Consider the following 19,872-nt stretch of genomic DNA (forward strand, 5'->3'; position numbering starts at 1 on the left):
GGAACTTTCTGATCTATCAGCAAACCAAGCTTCTCATTGGTTTTGTGCTAAGCCACCCATTTCTAAGATTTTTTTTTTTTTGGTACTACTTAAAAAAAAAAATCTTTACTAATAGTTTCCTTCTAGGGAGTCTCACTGGGGAACAAACTACTCTTAAGGGTAGGCTCTGTGCCCAGTAGTAGATGCCAACAGAAAATGAACTCGATGGGGTCTTTGGAGGTTCCTTGTCTCATGATGTTGTGGCAGGGCTTCTCCTCCTCCTCTGTCTCTTTCTTCTTCTTTCTTTCTTTGGTTGTTGTTGGGTTTTGTTTTGCTTTGTTTTGCTTTGCTTTGCTTTGCTTTGTTTTGTTTTGTTTTGCTTTGTTTTGTTTTGTTTTGTTTTGTTTTGTTTTGAGACAGGGCTTCTCTTTGAAGCTCTGGTTGTCCTGGGACTCATTATATAGTCCAGGATGGCCTCAAACTCAGAGATGTGCCTCCCTCTGATTTCTAAGTGCTCTTTAAAAAAATATTGTTTTTCATTTTTATTTTATTACATATTCCCTCTCCCTCCTCCTCCTTTTCTCCCCCTCCCCCTTCCTTCTCCTCCACCTCCTTCTTTCCTCCTCCTTCTTCTCTCTTGTTACCCTGCATGTCCTTTGTATATCTATTATAACTTCCAGTTTGTTTTGTCTAATTCTGATGTGTTAAGTTTTGTTTTTATCTTATTTTATTATATCATTCCATAGAAGACTGTTTGTTTTCTAATAAGAGATGGAGAGAGGGTCGATCCAGATGGACTGTAGGTGGGGAGGAGCTGGTGGAAGGAGAGGGAGTGGGAAACTCTAATCTGGACAAAAATATATGAGAAAAAAGTCCATTTTCAATAGAAAGAAAAAATAAGCATTGTAATTTAAAAACTCATTTCTAACAAAGAAAAAAAAACATACGCTAAAATTAAGCAGACCCCAAGTCCATACAACATAATGAACTTACATACAGTTAGAATTAAATGCTAAGTCAGATATCCAAGTTACTAGGAATCAACTTGCGGAACAAGTTTTATCTTTAAGCATGTCACTATAGCCTACACATGTACATGTTAAACTATGAATGATTCAGGTGGGTGCTCTGTGATTGTATAATAGACTTACAGAGATGTTAAAGCCAGATCCAGTCAGTCGGTATTGAAGGCGCCCCGGTCTTGGTTGCAATCAACTTACTCCAGTTACTAACCTGTGATCTCTGCAGAACGGGGGCTTTCTTATAAAGTAATTGGAGGTGGAACATATGCAGTCTCATGGCCTCTGAGTCAGAAAACTGTGACATTCTGTTGTGGAAAAACAGGTGCCGTTTGACTGTCTTCCAAAGGATTTGTGAATAGATATCCAGGGTAGGGGTAGTTTGCTTTCTGAGCTGGCTAACATTTAGTGGAGTAGGTGAAAGGGAGACAATAGCTAGACAGTTTCACCTTTCTGCTTTAAGGAAGAAGGAAATCATTTCAGATTCTGGAGTTATTTATGGCTCTCTCAGATGGACTTGGCATGTGTTATTACACTGATGACTCCAGCCAGCATGAAAATATCAGCTATCACAGCAATATGATTCTCTTACCTGACTAAAATTGATCCTTCCCAAAGGAAAAACACTATTTTCTACAAAACATCTCACTGATTGGTTAATTCCAAGTCTTATTCCAGGATCCAGGGACACAGCAATGATCAGAGCAGGCAGAGATGCTTCTATCATGGAACAGAAGTTCCCAAACACACATCCTCGCATAATAGACGTGATGTATCAATTTTCCTCATCAGGCAGAAATTCCTTTGTAATCTTTTTTAAAAAAATTATTTCATGTGCATTGGTGTTTTGCCTGCATGTGTATCTGTGCAAGTGCTGAACCCCTGGAACTGGAGTTAGACAATTGTGAGCTGCTGTGTGGGCGAACTGAACCCCGGGCCCTCTGGATAAGAAGCCAGTGCTCTTAACTGAGGAGCCAACTCTGCAGCCCCAGAGATCCTTTCTTTATGGAGGAATTAATACTCAGCTGTAGAGTTCTCTCCTGGCATGAACAAGGTCTTAAGTTTGAGTCCTAGCAACACAAAAGAAATAAAACAAAAAAATTAAGCATCTGTTATTTGCTTTAGTTTTTTTATTCCTAAAATTGACTAATAATTGTATAAAGATTGTGACAACCGTAATTCACTAAATGGGAAGCAAAATTTATTTAGTGTCTAGCACAGCGCAAGGATGTTTGGTTAAAGGGATGACTGCAAAGGCTACAAAACTGCCTTTTTGTTTGTTTGTTTCTTTTGTTTTTATTTTTGTTTTAGGAGACAGGGTTTCTCTGTGTAGCTTTGGCCGTTCTGGAACTCACTCTGTAGACCAGGCTAGCCTGAACTCAGAGATCTGCCCGCTTCTACATTCTGAGCGCTGGGATTAAAGACGTGTACCACCACTCTGCCTTTTTTTGGTGGTACACACTCACACACACACACACACACACACACACACACACTGATGATTGGCTTTAACTCCTCATTGTCTGTCTCTGTCTCCCAAGCCCTAGGATTATGGCAGTACACCATTATAAATGGAATTAGACTTAAGCAAGAGCATAGATATTTATGTTACTGAAAGTTCTACAAAAAGAGCTGGAGAGATGGTTCAGAGGTTAAGAGCACTTCTTAATATACAAAGACCTAAGTTAGGTTCCCAGCACCCCTGGGTAGCAGCTCATAATTTATTGCTCCAGCTTCCAGGGGAATCTGATCCCCCCCCCCACACACACACACATGCACACCCTCACACGGACACACACACACACACACACACATAATTTAAATGTTTAAAAATCCCTAAGTTAGCCAGGCGGTGGTGGCGCACGCCTTTAATCCCAGTACTCAGGAGGCAGAGGCAGGTGGATTTCTGAGTTCGAGGCCAGCCTGGTCTACAAAGTGAGTTCCAGGACAGCCAGGGCTATACAGAGAAACCCAGTCTTGAAAAAAGAAAAAAAAAAAAAGTCTCTAAGTTTTACAAGAATGTGTATAACAGAAAAATAATGCTATAATCTAATTATAATGCTAATACCTTAGTCTATTCTAAAGTGAGTATATCTGAATCCTCTTAAAGTTTTTTTTTTTTTAATTTTATCACTCTTAGTCCGTTTCCTCTCCCCATGATGGCGCAGCATCTGTGAATGTTTGCAATGTCTTTCACATTCATTTCCAGCACGTGAGCTTGATTGATTCCTTGTTTCTCAGTTACAACCATCATGGAATCAAGATTAATAACCTGTTTGGTGAGTTTTGTCCACTTTGGAATCTGAAGCCTTTGTGTGCCCTGTGGCCTGTCAGGTTTTCTTCGTTCTTTCTAAATGCTCAAGTAGCGAGGCAGCAGCAGAATAGGGTGCCTGCTGGTTGGCTCACCCCTGCCTGCTTCTGTGATTTCTTCCTCTCTTCCAAGCATTTAATCATGGTTGAGGGGAAACCGGAAGTGGAGTTAAGGTTCCCTAATATCCCTGCCGTGCTTAGAGCAATGCCTGATGTATTATAAGTATTGGATAAATACTGGAGGAAAGAATAGAACCTAGATAGTCCTAGAAGAATTTTTATTTCTGCATCCTCTGATCATTTTTTCAACACTTCTCCAGAGACTACTTAGTGGGGACCCACAGTGCATCTACTTAATACAAGCACTTCTAAATAAATGTGACCACAAACCAAAACGAAGAGCCCATGTTCTTATCTCTGTCTTCCTTAATGCCAGGCTGACCTTGGCTTGTAATCCTACAGCCTCCACATCTCCAGCCTCTCTAGTGCTGGGACGTCAGGAAAACAACATCACAGCAGTAAGTAACTTGGCTTTAAGGTGGAGACAAGGAAGATTTCAGAGTGGAGTTGCTCTCCTTTATCACAAAAGAAACGAAGAGCAGATCAATGAGCAGAGTTATCCATATATACGCTGAAATTATAAATAGCAATCTGAGGGTCAATCTGATTTTTGTCTGTTTGTTTGCTTGCTTGCTTGTTTATTCCTGGCCTTCAAAGCCACGATCATGCATCACTTTAACCAGCAAACATTTATGTATTTTTACAGTATGAGTCAGGGCATCTTCTGGGACATTTTGGAGAATGTAATGCAGATATTGACCTTTACTGTTTAAGATGCTTTTTAAAACACAGTCACCTTTACAAGACACCAGATTTCTTATGGTCACTTTTTTGTCAGTTAATAATTGGACTTTATGGCCAGGCTGTGGTGGCACATGCCTTTAATCCCAGCACTTGGGAGGCGTAGGCAGGTGGAGTTCAAGGCCAGCCTGGTCTACAGAGTGAGTTACAGGACAACTAGAGCTACACAGAGAAACTCTGTCTGAAAGAAAAACAAGAAAAGCAAAGAGACAAATATATCTATTATGTATTTAGAAAGAAGATTAAAGAGGAACATGAAATTGAGTTTATCGAAGTGCCCTTTTGTGCTCATTATTATCAACATGTCAGGGTCACTATTCTGGAGGCCGTGGGACCTGGGAGAATGGGGTGGATAAATGAGCTGGACTAAAATCTCAGGCAATAGCTAACTTTATCTAGCGCATCAGACAGTTTATACTCTGAGGGTTAAGATGGAGACGCAGAGTAAAGCATACAATCACAAGGGCAAGCCGCATGTGGTAGACAAGACACACGTGGAAAAACATGTTTTCTTTCATAGAGGCATATAAACAATAAACAATAAACAATAGCCAGTTGCGATGAGTAATCTGAAGTGAACTCACTTCTATTCCATGCACTTAGGAGGAGAAAGAAGGCCTAATTCAAGAACAGTTCTGTTCTTTTTCATTGGTTGGTTTGGTTTTTGAAGATGGTGCTTCTCTATGTATCCCTGGTTGTCCTGGAATTCTCTACGTAGACCAGGCTGGCTTTGAACTCACAGAGATCTGCCTGCCTCTCCCTCCTGAGTGCTGGGATTAAAGGAGTGTACTACCAACACAGGATTCAACTCTTGTGTTTTTATAGAAACTGAGGTCATAAGACTCTCATCTTGGTTTCTTGGGAATTTTCTCAAAAGCATTCAATTCACCTTATATGACTCCATTCTTGGAGACTGTGTTCCTACAGACAGGAATTAGAGTCAACCGTACGATAAACCTCTGCGTGTACCTGTGGGACGTTATCTTGATTATGCTGACCGAAGTGGGGCAGCTTGCCCACTGTGGGTGGCCCTATTCCCTGGGCAAGGCATCACGGACTGTCTAAGAGTGGGGAAAGTGAGTTGAGGAGCCGCATCCATTCTCTGTTCCCCTCTTCTGACTGTGACTGTAAGTGACAAGCTGTTTCAAGTTCCTGCTGCTTTGCATTTTCTGAATTGTGAGCTAAATAAAGTAAACTTTCCTTAAGTTGCTTTGATCAGGGTATTTGATCACAGCAACAGGAAAAGCAGAGAAGACACGTTCTGTAAGTTTACCTGTTTGTCAATATCCAGGGAGAACTATGTCTCAGCATCAACAGCAGGAAAGACATTCTTGGTACAGGTAAGTGTAAGTTAAATGAGCAACAGTCTCTAACATTTCCCTCCCATATTTGATATATAACCTAACATCTAGCAACATGCTTTCTTGTTGCGTATCCCCACCAACCACGTTAATGGTCCTATTATCTGGAGCATTTGATGGTAAGAAGTATGTTGTATGATTAGAGGGATGGGTAGTTAATTAATACTTATCTAACACATCTATGTAGCCAGATACTGTGCATAATAGCTGATGTAATTAAGTAATTTCGTTTTCAGAAAATGACAGCTGAAGAAAGAAGAGTAGGAAAGTTTCAAAGTGAGAAAGGATGGAGGAGCAAGAAAGCCAATCAAACAAGCTCAAGACTAAAACCCTGACCGGAAAGTATTCACAGTACCCTCCTGAAAAATGGCAATTAAATCAGGACTGAGGAGTGGATCCCATATGGAGCTAAGAAAGAGTGCCAATTCCCTTGGTGGGTCCGATTGGCAACCAGTACCCTGGGACTTTGGGACCTTGGTCAGGTCAAGGCCCCTCTAAGAGGAATTGAGCACGCCTTGCCCCACCCGCACCTGTTATGGACCCGCCCCTTCAGCGGTGACCCCGCCTCCTAGGGCGCAGGCCAATGGGCTGGGCTCCAGAGGGCGGGCGGAGGAGGGCGTGAAGCGTGAGGCGTGGGGTGCGAGGCAGGGGGCGGGGCGTCGCGTCCGCGGCTGGCGCGGTCGTGGCGGTAGCTGCAGGGGCGGTGGCGGCGGCGGATCCTCGACCGGCGTCCTCAGGCCAGTCGTGGGGGATGGGGGCGGCGAGTTCCAGCCGGCTGACGGGGTGGCGGCCGTGAGCGTTAAGCGTCCGGGACGCGGGATGGAGCCCCACGGTGAGTTGAGGGGTGGCGGTTCGGGCTCCCGCCGTGCCTCGGGGCTGGCAGGCGCTTTGGGGGGTCGGGGGTCCGGGAGGCGCGGGGCGGTGGCGGTTGCGGGCAGGGCCCGGTACTCCGGACTTGAAATTCCCTCCACCCGTGAGAGTCAGGAGGCGACGAAGGGCTCTGAGGCGCGGGGAGGGACGTTGCGGACCCCGGTGCCCGTGCGGGGATCGGCGCCGTCGGTCCGTCCGGCAGCGGCTCGCGGGACTGACCGTCCTCCTCCAAGGTCTCGGCAGCGGGCGACCTGAAGCCCGGGGCCCTTTCCCAGCCACCTCTCCCGCCTGCCTGAGGCACTTGGGCTCCGAGAGCTTCCCCATCGCTTTTTCTTCCTCCGGTCTTCACGTCTGGGTTTCCTGCCGGGATGGCGTTAGGAAGTTTGGTGGGCGTTCTCACAAACTCCACTGTGACAGATGCAGAGGCTGGGGTACCGTGAGGAACTTTTCCGGCCCCGTCCTCACTTTTTCCTCTGGCATTTCTTGACCTGTTTGGCAGACACCCCCCTTCCCTCTGTTGCCCTGCCCCCCTTCCCAGGCGTTTCTGTCACTTTTCCTCCTTGCATTCCTTGGGCTCTGGTCGCCCTTTTTCCAGCTGTGGCCCTAGGGTAAACCGTGCGCTTTGCAGACTAGGAATTGATAAACTGAGAGATTACAGTTACCACCAGGGGAGCCTGTCCCTGAAAGTTTTATTGCTGAAAATGCCGCAGGACTTTGTCTTTGATGGAAACTGTTTCCACAAAACCAAGTTGCTCCAGGCTCCTGGTCTTGGAGCCTTTTTTTTGACAGTACCCCGAGTTTATCTCACTTTTTTTTTTTTTAAACCACTCTACGTCTGTGGCGATCAAGGATTGGGTTTCACACAGTGTTCTTTGGGGTCTTTAACATGTTCTGACACATAACATGTATCTTGAGGGGAGGGGAAATGTTATGCATTTTTCGAAAGTTCAAAGACCACAGTGGAGTTGGATCTGTTTACCTGTTTCTTTTCTCATTTGGGAATTCATGTTGCCGTCTCATTGAATTTGGGCAAAGGGTTACCTCTCTATGAAAAAGAGAATTCAGATTTAGATATGAAGGAATAGTTAAAAGGAATAAAACCCAACACAAGATTTAGGTCATTTTCTTCCGTGATTTCTTTAGGCAGTTTGCCAGAAGTGCCTACTTAGAAATGCTTCAAGTACTGTGCAAGTAAGGAGCCCTGACACTTAAGCCTCAATACCCATACAGAGCTTGTAGCTCTGGTCTCATGATTGGAGAAGCTTGAGAGTGAATGCCAGTAAGCTAGGCCCAGATAGAAAAGGTTTCAATCCCCAAATTAGCAGAAAGTGGAACTTCTGCTGAGAAGAAAACACTGGCACATATATATTGGCTGTTTAGTTCCATTTCTCTTAAAATAGAGCACAGATACCAGCATCTCTCCATTGTAAAGGCTGCTTTTACACAGAAAGCTTTGTGGAAGGGTTTTTTTTTTTTTTAAATCTTGTGACACTGAGAAAATACTCAGCATTCACTGAGAAAATTCAACGACATTCCATCATGCTAGATAGAGCCCTGTAGAACTTTTTCATTTATTGAGTAACAATAGACAATATGAAATAGAGCCCAAGGCATAAAGTTATGGATGCATTGAAAGAAAGAAGTATGTTGAATGTCCTATGGGAAAGTAGAGGGATGGTTAATTTTAGTGGAAAGAATGAACAGATTTCTTAGAAGAAGTATTTTCTGTGAGTTTGAAGACCCGGAGATTTGAGTTTTCAGTACATACAAAGTATTAGGACCCTTCTGGGCAGAATTGAAGGTTATCTCCACTACATACCAGGATGCCGCCGATCCAGTTCTGCTTTGGAGCATTCAGCGCTGTTTCCTTTGCTTGAGTAGGTTGTTGGTTTGTTTTTTCAATTTCCCACTCACCTCCTGTGTGATCACGAGTCACAAATATTTGTGGATAAAGAAACAAGGCCAGTCAGCAGATCATTCTGTTATAATAAAGATTTCAGTGGAGTATTAAGATTTTATTGTTTCTGTTTATTACTGGGATGATAAGGAAATGAGCCTGTTCCGAGTAGACATCGGGTGCAGCTACCTCCTTAGGTAATAAATAACCTTTCTCTTAAGACATGTCAGTGTGTCTTCTTGAGAAAGTTTTTAAATACCAGCCTCCCTTTTTGAGAGATAACGGACACTTAACATACTTTTGGGATGTTTATTTTATGTATATGTATGTGCCTGAGTGTGTGTTTGTGCACCACATGTGTGTGTGTGCAGGAGTCTGTGAAGGTTAAACAAGGTAACATATCGCCTGGAAGTGGAGTTACAGATGTGTGTGAGCCGCCATCTGGGACGCTGGGAACCAAACCCTGGTCCTCTTCAAGGGCAGTAAGTGCTCTTAACTGTTGAACCATCTCTTCAGCCCACTTAAAAGTACTAGGAAAAGGGTAAGCAGAGTTCCAGGAACTTTCAGACACACCATTATATAGGTTTGTTTACAGTTCACCTCTCAGGTTTTTGCTTAATGTGCTTGGTCCTGTGCATACCAGCTGGCTTCCAAAGGGAAACTGGGAAGCAGAGAATGAAAGGAAATATCAGAGTCAGACTGGTAGGGAGACTCATGAGATCCCCAAAATACCTGGTATAAACCAAAACAAAATAATTTTTAATATGGAAAATTTTCAAGCATGTATGAAAATAGACCAAATAATATAAAAAATTCCTCCATACCCAGCCTTAGCCTCCCAGTATATTGATTTATGACCATCCTTTCCTCCCAGTACCAGCGGTAGAACCTAGGACCTCAGGCATACTGGGCATGCTTTACTACTGAGCACTTCTAAGGTATATCTTTGATTTTGCTGAATTGCTAAATTGCTGAATTTATTATCCTGCAACTGAACTATCTAGGATTGTAGGCATGTATCACAAAGCCTGACCAGTCTTCTATTTTTTACCCCTCTTCATTCAATCCTTCATATTATTTGGACATAAACCATAGACATCATGTTATTTTATCCATAAATATTTAGCATATACTTTCAAAAAGAAAGATTATTAAATATAACGTCAACATTTTTCATAATTCAGTTTAGTGTTTAGTCAAATTATAGGTCATTTTTTAATAGCTTGAATCAAGGTACAGATAAGGTTTATATACTGTAATTGATACATACACTGATATGCATATATAATTAATTGACATATAATTTACATAAAATGGAATTTATGTTTCATATGTCAAAACTTTGAGTTTTGACAAATGATTTGTGCCCATGCTTCCATCATTCTAAAATGTATTTATGGTTATGCTAATCCTCAAGTTCTCAGGCAACCAGTTACACTGCTTTTTGCCACTAAATTCCAGCTTTCGTATCTCCAAAGTTTCATATAAATGTAATTACGTTAATATAACTAAATAGTTTTTCTGTATTTTTGACCCGGCTTTTTTGATTTGGTATGCTGCTTTAATTGTTTTTAGCTTCCTTTTTATGTGTGTGAGTGCCTTACCCGAGTATGTGCTTGTGTAGCACGGGCAGGCCTGGTGCCTGTAAAGGCCAGAAGAGGGTGCCAGAGTCCCTGGAACTGGAGGGATGATAGTTGAAAGCTGCCGTGTGGGGTCTGTGAACCCAACCCCAGAGCCTTACAAGAGCAGCAAGTGCTCTGAACCAAGGCCCTGTCTCCCAGGCCCTAGCATAATGCTTTTAAGATTCATTGAAGAGTTCTTGCTATGTCTCGGACACTTTTGTTAAGTGTAGGATTGCCCTTTAAGACTGTGGCACACTCTTTTGACTTGTCTATTGAGGGATATTGGCTGTTTGCAGTTTCTGAATACTTTGAAAATCCTTGTGAACAAGATTTGGGATGAATGCATGTTTTCATTTCTTTTGGATCTATAAATGGGAAAATTTAACTAAGAAGCTGCCAGATTGTTTCCTCTGATTTGTGTACCGTGTATAGCAGTACTATATTGCAGTTACTGCTGATCTACATGCTGAATAGCATGCAATATTTTGGTTTAGCTGAAATTTGAATTTCTTGTGGTTAGTATCTCGGTCTAGTTTTTTGGTTATCGGTCACTACTCCAAGTGTGTATTCCCACTGGGTGTCACCTTCTATAAAGTATTCCTTCATTAGTTATTGTGAGCTTACTTATTTTGTAAGAGTTCTTGATATAATTTAGATAAAACTCTTTGTTACTCCTCCCTCCCCCCATTTTAGCTTGTACTTTCTATTTTAAAAAGATCTTAGAAGAATATAAGTTAATTTTCATCCAGTTTGCCAAGGTGTTCTTTTCTGGTTCTTGCTTTTTGAGTATGTCTGAGAAATCATTGCCTGGGGTTTTTCCTATAGTTTCAAAAAGCATTTTGGAATTTTGGGGCACAGATGGTGAATATTTTAGGCTTGACAGCTATACTGACTCAACTGCTTAACACTGTTCCCGTGAAAAGAAATTTTATAAATAATACATAAACATGGTTGTAATCCTAAGAATAATCTTCAAAAAATAGACATCTGCTTCTTTTCTCCTAAATTTGAGGAAGTAGTGTTTTAGATTCTATGTTTATTTTGTTTTTTTTTTCTATGTAGGTTGCTATACTGTGGTTTAAGGTTGATACTCTTTTCATTGCATATGGGTATCAAGTACTTATCGAAAGAGCAGCTTTCCTTCTGTGAAAGCTCAGTTACTCCATATGTTTGGTTTTACTTTTGGAGTCTGTCCTGTTGGTATATATATCACTAGGCCAGAAATCACACTGTCTTGATTCTTGTACTTGAACAGTAGTAAATCTTGAGGTAAAACTGTCCTAAGTTCCCCAATTTCTTCTTAAAATTGTTTTGGTTTTTTCATATATTTAGCATTTTAATATAAAGTTTAAGCTCAGGCTGAGTGTAATTCCAGCACTTGTGAGGCAGAGGCAGGTGGAGCTCTGTGAATTTGAAGCCAGCCTGGTCTACATAATGAGTTCCAGGAAACCTAGAGATATTTAGTGAGACTCTGTCTCAAAAAAGGGGGAGGGGTGGTTAAGCTTAGAAATTTCTGCAAAATAGGTAGATAAATTTTTAAAAAAAAGGAGAAAGAAAGATTCACTGATTCTTTGAAACCATATAATTTGAGGTAGGAGAATTGTCATGAGTTCAAGGCCATCGTGGGCTACATAGTGAATGCTAGATTCTCTAGTTTCATTTCTGTTGCTCTAATAACAACCTTGACCAAAAGCAATTTAGGAGAGGAAAGAGTTTATTTGCATAAAATTCCAAGTAATGTCTAACATTGAGGGGAAATCAAGGCAGCTACTGAACACATCACGCCCATAGTCAAGAGCAGGAAAATGAATAGATCCTTGCTTGTTTCTGCCTGCCACTTTACTCTGGCTTTCCTCTGTCCTGGAGAGTACAGGCTTCCCTGCCCAGGGAATGGTGCTGCCTCAAAGAGCAGGGTCTTCCCAGAACAATTAACTGTCAAGACAGCCTTTTATAGAGTCGTCCATAGATGAGCCCCGATGAACCTGATGAAGATTTCTTGAAACTCTCTTCCCAGGTGATTTTAAGCCAATGCAAGTTGATCTTTAAAACTGAACTAGTGATAGACTACAAAAAGAAGGCTTTAAAAAAAAAAAAGATTTTGTCTTAATTCAGAAAGGTGTTATATTGTCATTTTAGCCAATTATTTGATTTCTTTGCAGTAGTGTTTTTGTTTTAAGATTTATTTTTAAGTGATTCATATGTGTGTTGTTTACATATACATGTCTGATGCTTGCAAAGGCCATAGAACATCAGGTCTCCTGGAGGTGGAGTTAGAAGCAGTTGTTAGCCACCGGATGTGGGTGCTAGGAACCAAACTCAGGTGTCTGCCAGAATGCTACTCTGTTTCTTCACAGCTGAGCTATTTCTCCAGCCCTGCTGTACTGTTTGTGGTTTTTAGTTTAGGGCACGTTTTGTTAAGCTTATCCCAGAAACGTCTTGTTTTTTTGATGATATTGTGAATGGAATTGGTTTTAAAATTTTCATTATTCAACTCTTGGCTTATAAAGTTGATTGAGTATATCTATTAACTTATGTTCTGACCTTGTGCTATTAAATGTAGTAGCTATTAAGTTCTTCAGGGTATTTTAACGTATAAAAATTTGTTATCTCTGAGTAAAGGGATTTACTTCTCTTCTAATATGAATGCATTTTTTAATACTTTAAACCTTCATTAACATTATTTTAACCATTAAGTGTGAGGGTAGCTATAGGTTTTTTTTTTTTAATAGAATGCTTTTTATCGGGGTGAAGAAATTCTCTTCTATTTTAACTTTGCTGACCTTATCATGATCATGAATAGGCAAGGAATTTTGTTAGATAATTTTTCTGAATCTTTTGAAATGGTCACAAGTTCTAGTGAGTGTTAAATTTAAATTCCAGGAACAAACTCTTTTTAACTATGATGTTGTTTTATTTTATGTGTAAATACTGCATTTAAGGAATTTGATCTATAATTTTATTGTAACATCATTGTTTGGTTTTAATATTGGGAACACTGCCTCAAAAGATTTTGAAAGATTCTTACTTCCTCTATTTTGTGTGTTTAGTACAAACACACACATTTTCTGATTCAGTGAATTTTTAAACCCACTAGATTTACAGGTTTTGTTCCAGGTAGTTTTTAAATTATGAATTCAATTTTTTAACAATTTTAATACTACTTAGATTTTGTTTCTCTCATTGGGTTTCTTTGGAGTCGTTCATTTAAAGTGACTGTAAAATGCTTTTGTAGTCCTTTAATAACTGTTGGGTCTGTAATGGTGTTCCTTCTGTGACTCAGATGAGTAGTTTGTGTTTATTATTGTCTCTATCGCTTTATTTCTTGGTCAATGTAGCTAGATATTTATCAGTTTAACTAATCTTTTCAAATAACTAGACTTTATCAATATTTTCTACATTATTTTCTTCACTGATTTTGCTATTATAGGGTTTGTTTGTTTGTTTGTTTGTTTGTTTTCTAGGCAGGGTTTCTCTGTGTAGCCTAGGCTATCCTAGAACTCACTCTGTAGACCAGGCTGGCCTTGAGCTCAGAAATTCACCTGCCTTTGCTTCCCAAGTGCTGGGATTAAAGGCATGTGCCACCACACCCAGCTCAGGCGAATTTTTGTTCTTATTATTTCCTTTGACTTACTTTGATTTTAATTTACTCTTTCTTTCCTAAGTTCTTAAAATGGAAGCTGGTATGACTGATTTTAGTCTCTTGAAAATAAAGCATCCCCAAAACTGTATATTTCTCTAGCCACAGTTTTTAACATGTTATCTCCATAGCATGTGGAAATTTGGCCTATGGGTTAAAAACGTTTTGTAACTAACAAATATTTGAGATGCCACAGATACCTTTATGCTGTAGATTTCATAGTTAATCTTATCTAGGTCAGAAAACTTACACTACATTATTTCAGTTACTTAATGGGACTAATTGTATAATCCCATACATGGTCTATTTTAGTGATTGTTCCAGGTACATTTGAAAAGAATGTGTATTCTGTCATTTAGGAGTAGAGTTTTCTGTAACAGTCTATCTTGTCAAATTTGTTAATATTGTTTTTTTTCCAGATCTTGATAGTCCTAATAGTTTTTTGGTTTTATTGTGTTGATACTGAGAGAAGAGTGCTGAAATTTTAATTAACAATGCTATCCGGATTTGTCTCATGTATCCTAGACTTTATTGTAGTTACATACTCTTTTAGGATTGTTATAGCTTTATGATGAAATTGCCTTTTATAATTATTTAATTATTTAATACAACATTTTATGTTTGGTAGAACTTCTTGTCTGGTGTCATAGAACCACTAATGCTTTCTTGTGATAAATATTTAGATGTTGTATCTTTTTTGTCATTTTTCTTTCAATATATATATCTTTATATTTCAGATCTGTTATTGTTGGCGTTAGATCTTGTTATTTTACTTAATTTGAGAATCTAGCTCACCTCTCCCAGCTATTTTAGTTTGAATCCTCTAGGGTCTCATGCATGGAAGACAACTGTTTTGGTAGTAAGCTATACTTCTAGCCCACATCTTGCTTTTTCTGGGATATATAAAGTATATTTAATGTTACTGATTGCTGCTTTTTATTTGTCCCACTTGTTAATGGTTTCTTTTTCTTATCTTTATTTTGGATTAATTTTGAAACTGCTGTTTTTGATAGCTATTAGCTTATTAGTTACACTTCCAGAGATTTTTTTTTTACACATGGGAATTTCATGAATGTTTTATTGGACAAACTATATATAATATGATGTAAAAGAAAAGAACAGTAGTTTCATTTAATTTGTAGAACCACAGTTGAATACATTGTGTCCTGAATTTCTCAGTGTCTTGTATACAGGGACCAATATACTATTATCAAACCTTAGGTTTTTTCCCCTGCAGAAACAAAAGTGGTGACTAGAGACTAATATGCGTGCTTGCTTTCTTTCAGACAATGGTCAGAAAACATATACACTATATTTCCCTCTGCACGTTCATTATAAGAAATCTTTGTGCCCAGTCCACTGCAAACTATAATCATTGTCTTGTATCTGATGCCCCGGTTTAATTCTCTCTCTCTCTCTCTCTCTCTCTCTCTCATTTATTTATTTAATTAGATATTTTCTTCATTTACATTTCAAATGCTATCTCAAAAGTCCCCTATACCCGCCCTGCTCCCCTACCCACCCACTCCTACTTCTTGGCCCTGGCTTTCCCCTGTACTGGGGCATTTAAAGTTTGCTAGACCAAGGGGCCTCTCTTCCCAGTGATGGGCGACTAGGCCATCTACTTCCAGAGATTTTAATACACATTTTTTTTACTTATACCTTCAAGTAAACTTTACTTCACACATAATGACTCATTGGAAAATTTCATTTCCCTTCTTTACATTACCATTTATGTCCATTTATGTTGTTACTTCTTCTTCTTTTTCTTCTTCTACTTCTTCTTCTTCTACTTCTTCTTCTTCTTCTTCTTCTTCTTCTTCTTCTTCTTCTTCTTCTTCTTCTTCTTCTTCTTCTTCTTCTTTCTTCTTTTTTTTCGAGACAGGGTTTCTCTGTGTAGTCTTGGCTATCCTGGAACTCACTTTGTAGACCAGGCTAGCCTCAAACTCAGAAATCTACCTGCCTCTGCCTCCCAAGTGCTGGGATTAAAGGTGTGTGCCACCACGCCCGGCTATTTCTTCATTTATTGTAAATGCTACAACACAATAAGTTTTAAGCATTAGTTTTTTAAAAATGTGCTTGTTGTGGCATTTCTATTAGGGTTAAATCATATGGGCTACAGGGCATGGCCTTCCAGGATAACCCCTTGAGTGTTCAGTTTGTCATTCTCTTCTCCAGGCATTGAGAAAACCCAGATCTCCAACTCTCCTGAAATTCTTTGAACCGTTTCTGAAGTTTTGCCCTGAGTGTACATCTTCAGAGACAATTAAGGGATTCCCATGCAGGCTCAAGAGTAACCTTTCCATATTTTCTTCACCCAGCCTATCCTACAAAGGTCTGTGCACCATGGAACTAGGATTTCTTTTTTTCCTCAGTTCAGCAAAAGGGTTTATTTTGTTTGTTTTTGGAGACAGGGTTTCTCTGCATAGCCTTGCTGTCCTGGAACTCACTCTGTAGACCAGGCTGGCCTGGAACTCAGAAACCCGCCTACCTCTGCCTTCTAAGTGCTGGGATTAAAGGCATGTGCCACCACTGCCTGACTTCAGCAAGAGTTCTATATCTTGCCTAGCTTCTCTCTTCCTTTCCTATGGTCTAGAAAGTGCCATTAGGCAAAAGCTGGGATACTGTAGAGTTATTAGGAGATGGGTGGGTGGGGCTGGCACAGGCCTTTAACCCTAGTGTAGAAGCAGGCAGATTTTCCTGGGTTTGAAGCCAACCTGTTCTACCAATCAGTTCCAGGAAAGCTAAGGCTACACAGAGAAACCGTATCTTACAAAAAATGAGGGCTGGTGAGATGGCTCAGTGGGTAAGAGCACCCGACTGCTCTTCCAAAGGTCCCGAGTTCAAATCCCAGCAACCACATGGTGGCTCACAACCATCCATAACGAGATCTGACTCCCTCTTCTGGAGTGTCTGAAGACAGCTACAGTGTACTTACATATAATTAATAAATAAATAAATCTTTTAAAAAAAAGAATGTTAAAAAATGAATACATAAAATAAATAAAAATAATTTAGGAGATAATAGAGTTTTATTTCATTGAAAGTTCAGATATTGCAGTTTATTTCATTGGCTTGAGATTCCATGTTTCAAATACTACTATCCCTTGCTTTGTGAAAACTATCTATCTAACTCCCCTCCCCACTACCACACACACTTCTCTAGTTTTTTTTACTACAATGAATGGGCAAATCTGTTGTTATTTATTCCTCCACTTTATCTTTTAAGGATTTCTTTTCTATTGAAATAGTGCCTCACTTGGCAAACCAGGCTGGTCTCGCATGGGTGTAACTGCATGCACCACTACCCTCTTTTAAGATTTAAATCTAGACATTAAAAAATATTTGTTCTCCTGCAACTTTTTAAGAGATTTGTTTATTTTGTTTATATGAATAACTGTCTTCAGACACACCAGAAGAAGGCATCAGATCCCATTACAGATGGTTGTGAGCCACCATGTGGTTACTGGAAATTGAACTCAGGACCTCTAGAATAGCAGTCAGTGCTCTTAACCTCTGAGTCATCTCTCCAGCCCCTCATGCAACTTTTTTGTTTAAAAAAAATGTGTTGTCGCAATCCAGGTTTTGTTGATGGCATACTGATATATAATTTGATGTATTTTGTCTTACAGCTTATGAAATATAAGTATAAAGTAGTTGAATCCAGAGTAAGGTGTCTTGACCTTTCAAGGCTGGCTAATTCCTAAGAGTGGGCAGTCTTCTGCATGAAGGCATTTAGCATGTCCATGGCCTTTACCCACTAGGTGTCAGTAGAACCCCTTCCTCAACTGTGACAACCAAAAATTAGCCAGATGTCAAATGCTTTTAGGACCATGTTCTGCTGTGAAAAATACAGGCTGCCTAAACCACACAGCCTGCTTCAGGGATATGAAAACATCTGCTTAAAAAAAAAATAGCACCACTACACATAATATAATTATTCAGCCTGGTACCATAGACATTTTGAGGAGAATGTATTAAAAAATTTTTTAGAAGTTTGTAAATTGATGGTTCATAGGATAAATGACTTACAGGTAACATAAAATAAGTGCAAATTACCATTTTAAAGGAGAAATTAATCCGGGCAGTGGTGGCGCACACCTTTAATCCCAGCACTTGGGAGGCAGAGGCAGGTGGATTTCTGAGTTCGAGGCCAACTTGGTCTACAGAATAAATTCCAGGACAGCCAGAGCTATACAGGGAAATCCTGTCTCAAAAAAACAAGAGAGAGAGAGAGAGAAAGAGAGAGACAGAGATGGGGGGAAGAGAGGGGAGAGAGAGAGAGAGAGAGAGAGAGAGAGAGAGGAGGGAGAGGGAGGAGGGAGAGAGAGAGAGAGAGAGAGAGAGAGAATAGACACAATCACAACAGAAAATAGTAGAAAGACATTGTTTTGTTTTTCAAGGCATGGTTTCTCTGTATAGTCCTGGCTGTCCTGTAGTTCACTCTGTAGACCACACTGGCTTAGAACTCACAGACATCTGCCTGCCTCTGCCGCCTGCCTCTGCCTCCTGCCTCCCATATGCTGGGATTAAAGATGTGCGCTGCTGCCAGCTACCCCTACCCCGACCTTCGGCTGGTAATTTCTTTTCAATTATAGGTTGCTTCCAGAAATGTTTCTCTGCAGCTTGTTAAACAATTTGAGATGTTGCATTTCTACAGTAGATCTAAAGATGATTTTTACTTTTGAGGGGAGGGCTTTATAATTTTACTATAAACTAATAATTTTAAGTACAAAGATTATTTCAGTATTGTACTTTTCATAGTTATGTTTATTTGTACCATATAAACTTACTTTAAAATACAGATCAGGAGATATTTATAAGAGTCTTTTTAATTTAAAAATGAACTTATTTTTGTGAATATTTGCAAATATCATCTTTTGTATGAAGAATGGTAGCTATTATGTTTTTAGACAATTGAAGGATTAAGATCGTAAGACCAAAATTTCCCATAAACAGCCCTACTAGACTTCAAGCATCTCATATTCATGGATCTATTCTGTGTCAGGTTCCATGGACAGTAGTTGGCTGTTTGGATATGGGTGGGATGGTTAAAGTCGGATCTGCTGGAGAAAATGTTAAGAACCACGTGGAGCCAGGCATGGTGGTGCACGCCTTTAATCCCAGCACTCGGGAGGCAGTGGCAGGAGGATTTCTGAGTTCGAGGCCAGCCTGGTCTACAGAGTGAGTTCCAGGACAGCCAGGGCTACACAGAGAAACCCTGTCTCAAAAAACCAAAAAAAAAAAAAAAAAAAAAAACCAAAGCAAAAACAAAACACGTGGTCAGATGGAGCCAAATACTTTGTTCTCTTGATGTCCCTTCTTGACCCTCAGAATCCTTTCTTCTCCTGAGTGTGCCCTTCAGTTTTTAGTAACAGTGGTTTCATGGGCTATTCATGGTGCATTATTGTCTTGTAGTGTCTTTATGAGTGCATTTTAAACAACTAAATCTGAAAAAACAATGTGGAGCTAAGTGACCAAGGAGCCTCTGTTGTCAACGTATCTTTGCTTAGAGGCCAATTGGCTTCACTTCCCCCAGAACTTTTTACCTCGAGGTGTCCTCCACTTTTCCCTTAGCTGTAAGTAGTCTTCCTACTGTAGCTTTTTATCTCCGATTCCTTCTCAGCTTTCATTATCTGTCTCTGTCCTTCCCTCACCCTCCTCTCCATAATTGTCTTTGTCCTTACACTTTTCTTTGTCTCTCTCCCAGCTCCTCATGCCCCTTTCTCTCTATCAGTTACTTGTTCATCTTATTTGTTAAGTGACATAATCAGATCCATTTTAATCAGAACACAATCTTCTTTTATATTAGTTGGATGGGAGTGATCGGTGGTGGCTGGGAGCTCAGTGAGATAGACTCTTGTGTAGCCTTAGGCTGGCCTGGAACTCATTGGGTAGCTGAGACTGGCTTTGGAATCTTGATCCATCTGCCTCTATCTCCTAAATTGTAGGACTACAGAAATGTGCCACCAACTTCAACTCAGTTTTCTTTATTAAATGGAATGGCAGATGTATAAAAAGAGAATTGACATATTTTTAAATAACTTAATGGGGGTGTGAGCAGCTAAGAACCACTTGAAGCAGCCACTTCTTACCATTTCCCCCCAAATGTGTGTTTCTAACTGTAGTCGTACTCTCACCCCCTTTATTCTTGAGGATGCCTTTCCTCTTAGTAGCTTGCTTTAAAAGTTCAAACATCAGTTTCCATGCTAAAAGTCTTTGCTACTTTTTTTCCCCGAATGCAATTAAAAGTAGTCTGGTTTTGAGAGGTTCCTGAATATTTGGAGCGCAAATTTGGTATTTTGTGTTTGAGGGC

At 40.0% G+C, this 19,872-nt stretch overlaps 1 protein-coding gene across 2 annotated transcripts in view; it reads left to right on the plus strand.

The window, feature by feature from the left end:
• Positions 1-6,070: 6,070 nt before the first annotated feature.
• Arhgap29 (Rho GTPase activating protein 29) overlaps positions 6,071-19,872 on the plus strand; it is a 63,565-nt gene continuing 49,763 nt past the window's right edge. Inside the window, exon 1 of one of the 2 annotated variants that reach the window (XM_006501290.2) lies at positions 6,071-6,362. In XM_006501290.2, coding sequence (XP_006501353.1) covers positions 6,350-6,362 — 13 coding nt within the window. In that variant the 5' untranslated portion in view covers positions 6,071-6,349. The remainder of the gene's footprint in view (positions 6,363-19,872) is intronic. The other variant, NM_172525.3, reaches the window with a different exon arrangement.

This window comes from Mus musculus, chromosome 3 (assembly GCF_000001635.26).
Source record: "Mus musculus strain C57BL/6J chromosome 3, GRCm38.p6 C57BL/6J".
Lineage (NCBI taxonomy): Eukaryota > Metazoa > Chordata > Mammalia > Rodentia > Muridae > Mus > Mus musculus.